Source organism: Biomphalaria glabrata, chromosome 8, assembly GCF_947242115.1.
Source record: "Biomphalaria glabrata chromosome 8, xgBioGlab47.1, whole genome shotgun sequence".
Lineage (NCBI taxonomy): Eukaryota > Metazoa > Mollusca > Gastropoda > Planorbidae > Biomphalaria > Biomphalaria glabrata.
The window spans coordinates 38,837,771-38,845,056 of NC_074718.1; the positions used below are offsets into that span (position 1 = coordinate 38,837,771).

The window sequence follows — 7,286 nt, forward strand, 5'->3', positions numbered from 1 at the left end:
AGGCTGTCAATTGGAATCCAAGTCTGAAAATGTGAACTTTGTTTTTGTGACCTAGTTATTTGTTTGTAGTGTAACACTTACGTGGAAAAAGATGATGTAAAAAGAATACATTGTTGGCTTCATTCAGCCCGTAGAACGACTAGGGTTGATCTCCTAGAACACTTCATCTTGTGAGTGTGTGGAGCGAAAGAGACTTCCGTCAACATATATCTCATTTCGCCAACAAAAACATAGACATCTGTCGGATAAAACATAGACATCTGTCGGATAAAACATAGACATCTGTCGGATAAAACATAGACATCTGCCGGATAAGCGTGGGAAGCGTGGTCGAGAGGCCAAGTGCGCTTGAACTTGGCTTGGCTTGGCTACCTAGAAGGGGACTCGAGGATCGACACCCGACTCGGGCAGCACGGAAAACCAACTCCTAGATACCCCCTGCCCCCCACCGGTCCACAAATGAGATTGGACCAAAAGCGCTCTGAGCATGCTATAAGCATGAAAGTAGCGCTATATAAAAAGCTATAATAATAATAAAACATAGACATCTGTCGGATAAAACATAGACATTTGTCGGATAAAACATAGACATCTATCTATCGGATAAAACATAGACATCTGTGGGATAAAACATAAATAAACATCTGTGGCAAGGAATATTACCATCCGTGGGAGAGGATATAGACATCTGTGCGAAGGACGTAAGCATCTGTGAAATATAACATTGAAGCCAGGGAGAAAGCATATTTATCTATGGGAGGGAACGTGGACATCTGTAGTAGGGAACATAAGCATCTTTGTGAGAGAACAGGTGCATCTGTGGGAAGAAACTGACATCTGTTTGAGGGAACTAAACAAAAAGATAAAGATCTATTGGAAAAAAAAAGTGGTAGCCAAAGTTTCTACCTTGTGGCTCGACAAAACGTTAGGACAACAAAGCTGTGCACATCTAAACAGAAACAATATTCAAAGTAAAACAAAGAGTGATTGCTATATAGATTACTAGAAATATAAGAAATAAAAGTAAGTTGATATGTCTTCCGAGTACTTTGTACTTATTGATGTTTGGTCCCTGGATTACTTTGTGCTCTTTATTAAGCGCAGCTTTCACCTCGGGATATTGGATAGGTGGAGCATTGCCTGTGTTGGGCCCTGAAGTTATTGCCAGGCGTACATAATTTACTTTGCCCCATGGAGCACTGGAAGTTTCTGTGACCCCTTGCTGCTTTTCTTCTTTCTAAAGGAAACAAAAAAGACAAAAAAATTAATTTGTATTTCAAATCACTTAACTTTTTTCTCCCCATTATAATCTCATTAAATTGGCGTATACAAAATGATATAACATTTAAACATTAATTTTCAATAAACTCTGTCCGTCTCTCTTTCTCTCTCTCTCTCTCTCTCTCTCTATCTATCTATCTAGTTCGTTATTTATATTAATCTATGCAGGCTGAAGTTGTTTAAAATTTTATCTTTAAAAAATTGAAATCATTTTCTTCCCCATGAAATAAAGTAACGACGTTCCCCTTTCAGACCTTGCTATCTATAGGGCAGATGATGTAAAGGTAATCTTATTCTGTGGCCTAAGGTTAATGAGGGTGTCATGTGGCCAGCACAATGGCCAACCGCTTTTATTTTCCCCAACAAATGTCAGGTACCCAATAGACCTGAGTAGACTCAGAGGCATCCAAAGATCTCGAATTTAAAACACCTTCTTCACCAGGATTCGAACCAAGGACCCCAGATTCGGAAGCCAAGCGCTTTACAACTCGGCCACCGCGCCTTCACCCCCCCCCCCCCGAAATAAACCAGCTTAATTGGCCAGTGTGAGTGTCATATAGCCAACACAATGACCAACCGTTTTTATTATCTTCTTATTTATATTTTTACAATAACAACTATTACTACCAATTACGTAATTATATCAACGTTTTAACATATATAGGAAGCAGCTCAATAGGCGCCATTGGCTTAATTAAAGATACAGCAATCGTACGATACACTAAATGTGTTAACCCTTTAAGTCCTACACCTATAAAAGCCTGTGACACAAGCCATAACATACTAGTATGTTAAATGTAAATTGCAAAGCCCATGAAGGCGCTAGGACCAAATGGGAGCAATCAGACAAATCGGCCTAAGGCCGGTAGTGAAAGGACTTCCAGCGCATACCCTCCAAAGCAAAGCTGGCTGGACAATGTAAAATAATGGACCGACCTCTGTGTCTCTTTGATATCTTAATAAGAGCAGCTGCCGAAACGGCGGAGGAATTTAGCCAAAGAAACTGTCACAGCATTCTTACGACGAAAGTCAAGTTAGTCGATGGGATGATGACCCCTACAAACTCACAGACAGTCCTTGACATTCACAAGTCTTTTTATGAACGTCTATCAAAACCAGCGCTAGAGGCGGCAGAAGAGTGGGACCTTGGGGGGGGGGGGGCATAAAAAAATGCTCAGCTTTCCTTCTATTTCTTTTTTATAGATACGTTGTGGGTTAACGGAGAGTCCCTGTCATGTTCAGTGCCTTGGGCGGCTTCCCTCTGCATTCATTTTTGTTTCCTACATAACTAAATTCTTGCATAATATTTAAAAAATGTGTCTGTTTGTGGTGGGCGTTGTTGTGGTACAATAAGGAATTAGTTATTTCATAGATAGGGAAAGTTTAGACTTAGAGACAATGACGCAACTAGTAAAAACTAGAATAGGTTTTACTTTGAGGAGGAATAGCGAAATGTTAACAGAATACTTCTAAAGGCTTTAGATAGAGTCAGTTTTTATTGACGTAGCTTGACGACACTCCACAGTTCCCTTCCTTATTATTAAACGTCTTGTTCGACATCCATTATCAGCGTCGACTAACTTTAATTCTTGGCCTTTCGCCTTTGTTATCGGTTTTCGTTATTTCCATGTTACCTCCGATTGACTTATCTGCATAAGTCCCAGCACGGAAGCGCCTAACAGGCGGAGGGTGTTACAAGAAAGATAATAACCAACCAGTTCCTTACCTCTTTCTTATTGTGCAGTAACACTACAATGATGCTACTGATGACTGTGATCAATGAGAGAAAAAGTAGTAGAAACAGATAGATGATGACATTGGGCAGTGTCAGGGATGACCTCGGTATCATGCCACTCACTGTACTCAAGTAGACGGATAGAGCAAGTAGCATAGTTAAACCTGGAGAGGAAATACAGCAATTAGTAAGTCTTGGTTTATAGATACTCAAATCATGTAAGTGCGTTAAAGACTAAATCTAATTTACATACAGCTAATCGGAGAATATTTAGTGCATGTTACCAGGGGCGGGCTCATATTTCTATCGGCTATTGCCAAATTTTGATTCACGGGAGTGAAATGGAGTTTGATGATGACGATGATGACTATGTTACAAATAGTTTAATTTACAGTGACGTTGCCACTATGTGTTTTGGAGAGCAATCTACGTCTCCACGATCATATGACATTCGAGAATTCGGAGGTGATTATAAGATTCAATACACTATTAGGACACATTGAAGCAACTCAGCGCTAAGTATAATCTTATTGAGTTTTATGATTTCAAACTCCATTCAATAATTCAATCATTATGGGGCCCAATGCGAAACGGATTTCGCGGGGCCAAGTTTGGGTAGGGAAGTGGACAATAAGTGAAATTTAAGAGTTTGTATTACAAAATAAATTCGCCTATGAATGTTAGTCATTCTTTACTACGTACAGAATTACTTTACGAGCCTTGCGTGTAGCAAAGTCTTACAGTATATCATAATAATTATGTTTCCTACATAGATCACGCTCAATAGCAAGAATTACCAAATGTTTCAATCTATCTTTGAGAATTGTTGATCTCAAGTGATTCTTCATTTGTTTGAGGCGCAATAAGCTTCTTTCACCAGATTCCACAATTACGGCTAATGCATAATGCCGTTTTTATTTGTCGCGCGTAGGATTGGCATTTTCCATATTGAATGACACCTTAAAATGACAATTTTTGTCTATATATTTCCGTATATTTTAAGGACTTTTTCGTATATTTTGCAATTTCGGGAGATTTCCAGGAGGGCACGGGAAATCTGTTTTAAGTTATAAAATGGTTTAATTTAATAATTTATACACCTTGAATTAGCGCGGGTTCCAAGAAAGTGCGTGTCCTATGAAAGTGCGGGGCCTACTGCCGTCACATAGGTTGCAGTGCCCTAAGGCGCCCCCTCAAAATAGCGGCGTATGCTACGCCGCCGGTCGACTAGTTACATTAATTAGTATAGTGTAAACAAAGTGAAGTTAACGCATTTAATAATTACAATAAAATCTTTGTCATACTAATATGCAGAATCCTCAGTCTCCCATGCTTAACTGCCTTGGGCTCATAGGAAGCCTTTATGGGACCTATCAAAGCTACAAACAATAAAAACAACTATTATTTAATTTAATTTGAAAACTTTTCTCAAGTATCAAACATTCTGGGGCGATGTTCCCAATCCTGCACCATGCGGGGAAGCAACCGCCAAAATTGTGTATCCTCACCGTAACTGATTTTCTCCCCTGACTCCGCCGGGATGACAAACACAAAAATGTTGAGAAAAGAAAGGAGGACAACTGGCAGGAGGATGTTGAAGATAAAACAAGTCGGTCTTCGCTTCATCACGATCGTCACCTAGGTGAAGACAAAAACACAAAATTATATAAGTTTCAAATGATAGCATCAATTTCAAACAAAATATTTTCAATAGAAAAAAAAAAAAGTCTCAGACCCTTTCAATTCCAGATATATATTTTATGTCTTTCTAGTAGGCCCCTCGTTTTAAACCTAAGGAGCCTCAGCCCCGGATGCGTTCCCATAAACGGCACTGACAATATATATTAGCAACGACAATCTCTAATAAGTGTGGAGAAAAGACTAGCATGAAATTACCAACACTACGTATTTGGCGATGAAAACTGTCAATTTTAATAACTAGTGAAATTATTTGATAATTTTCTGGACCAGTGTACGTAAATTACAGTTCCAGAAACAAAAAAAAAAAAAAAAAACAAGCAAATGAGAAATTTTCAATGTGAAAAAAAATTCGTATCTATGTTGAAGAACTCCACATTTACATATCTCAATAATTTAATATTTATTTCCATTTCCTGAATAGTAATAGATAATTAATTACTATTTAATTTACTAAATAGTTACTAAACGGTTACTTTTTTGTTGTATTATTAATTCCAGTTTTGTTACGAACAATTAATAATGCTCAAAGTGTCAACTTAATCCAACAATGGGAAGTGTTCAATATATAGACAGACAGACAGAGAGTGTTAATATAAGCTTTCTTCGTGCTTTAATGTAAAATCATGTAAACTTACATGAAAAAAAAAAAACACATTTTATAGGCTAAGAAAGTGTCTTTGCTAATTACCTCAATTAAAGATCGTGTGGTAGTGCCAACATAAACAAGTTTAGTTTGTACTTCCGTTTTTTTCAAGTCCCATTCACCATGTATCATATAGTCTAATATTTTGGCTCTGGGGAATCGTACTGTAAACTGTAGCTCTTCTGCGTTGTGAGGTATGGAAACCAGCTATCCAATCAGAAAAAAAGACTATTTGGATTTAGATCTACAAGCAATCAAATAGAACATTTGTAGGAGATTAGGCCTATTAACTAATAACATATATAGTCTATGGTATAAGTTAATTTCTAAAATTTTAAAAATTTATATACAATAGGAAACAAAATAAATATTCAGTAACTGTTTTATTGAATATTTTTGCTTAAATGACATAGCTAATTACCCAAAAAGGTTGTCATTGGAAAAGAGATAAAACTAATTCAAGAATTTCTAGAGCACTACTTTTGCTTTCCATATCTTTACGGAAGATATGCATATTAAAAAGAAAGTAGAATGAATTAAGTTGGACAGTTAGAATTGGTTTAACGTAGAACACACACATTCTCTCATTGCACCATTCCTACACCTTTTATCATTTTCCGACAATGATTTAACTGCAGCTATTTCAAGCCTACCCATTTAATAAAAAAAAAATTACTTTATTATTTTTACAAACCTCTATTCAAGTCTGAACTTCATGGACCCTGGAAAGTGGAAAGTGAACGGTGGAACCTGGACACGGATTCTTAAAAACGGCTCTATCAATTTTCCTTGATATTTAATAGTTGATGGATATCGCTGAGAAAGAAATTACTAGCTCTTTGGCCCCACGTGGTAAAAACTCTAGATTGACCTTATAATTTTTCAAGGTCAATAAAGAAATAAATTTAAATTTGGCTTTAAAAAATGGCTTAGTCAGCCGTAGTGTCTCAAACTCAGGAGTCCTTTATTAAATTTTAATTTTATATAAAGATTATAAAAGCTTTGCTTATATTTTTACGTAAATCTAATAAAGATTGTATCTAGATTCTAGATCTAAGTAGATCTGGATTTAGATTAGATTTTAAGAGAACTAAATCAGAAGTCTAGAAATATGAAATTACCAATAAGTAATTATACAAAGTCGTCTGGCGTAATGGGTAACGTCATTGATACAACAAGCTGACGGTGCCAAAGTACGGAGTTAGATACACTTCAATGAAGTCCAGTAGGGGATGGCACCGGAGGCGCCGTGAATCCCGTTGGTTGTTGGAAAGGCTTTTATCTGACAACCAGGCCTGGACGTTGGTATTCTTCATCCCATGTCCTGTCTGAGGGCTCCCAGCGGTAGACGGCCATATCGGTTGAATGAACCAGACCGGGCCGTGCCGCGTACACAGCGCACCGTCCCCGATCCTGGGTCCACTCGCTATAAGTGGTCGAGTACAGTGCTAACTGCGGGGAGCTTGTCTCATATTCCTATACTGTTACCGCCACTGTCCCGTTCGAGGGTCGCCAATTTAGCTAACGGGACACTGATGACGACCCCCTTTGCGGAACGGTGTGACGGACTTTTGGACAAGGTTGCAGGTTACTTGTTCCATCCCCACCCCGATAAGATAAAAAAAAACAAAAGCTCACCCAGGGAGACCTGCTAGAAGGCCTGGTTCGCTACTCGTTCTTTGCCTATCCAGTTCCACCCCTGGACGTTTCCACCGGAGGGCCACGCTGAGGCGACGGGTAGCTGGAATTTCCTCCGGGAGTTAGATACCAGACATAAGCAAAATGTACTTTGTAATTATATACTTTGTAATTATTATTTTATATTTTATTTTTATTTTAAGTTCTATAATGGATGTATTGTCTTAAAAAAAAGAATTTTAAAAATGTTTTTCTTGTTTCAAATCTCATCAAAAGTTTTACGTTTTA

At 37.8% G+C, this 7,286-nt stretch overlaps 1 protein-coding gene across 1 annotated transcript; it reads right to left on the reverse strand.

Moving 5' to 3' along the window:
- Positions 1-925: 925 nt before the first annotated feature.
- On the reverse strand, positions 926-6,716 carry LOC106058236 (neuronal acetylcholine receptor subunit beta-4-like). Its single transcript, XM_056039380.1, has 6 exons — positions 6,648-6,716; positions 5,406-5,567; positions 4,525-4,654; positions 3,008-3,180; positions 1,082-1,237; positions 926-949 (listed from the first exon to the last, which is right to left on the reverse strand). The coding sequence occupies exons 1-6, from the start codon at positions 6,714-6,716 to the stop codon at positions 926-928; spliced, it is 714 nt and encodes a 237-aa protein (XP_055895355.1).
- Positions 6,717-7,286: the final 570 nt, after the last annotated feature.

Excerpts from the sequence above, each read along its gene's own strand:
- LOC106058236 (XM_056039380.1), bottom strand. The coding sequence starts at position 6,716 with ATGGCCGTCTACCGCTGGGAGCCCTCAGACAGGACATGGGATGAAGAA. Across the intron at positions 1,238-3,007 it reads TACTGCACAATAAGAAAGAG|AAAGAAGAAAAGCAGCAAGG; the intron begins GTAAGGAACTGG and ends TGTTTCCTTTAG. Across the intron at positions 950-1,081 it reads CGCTTAATAAAGAGCACAAA|ATGTGCACAGCTTTGTTGTC; the intron begins GTAATCCAGGGA and ends GTTTCTGTTTAG.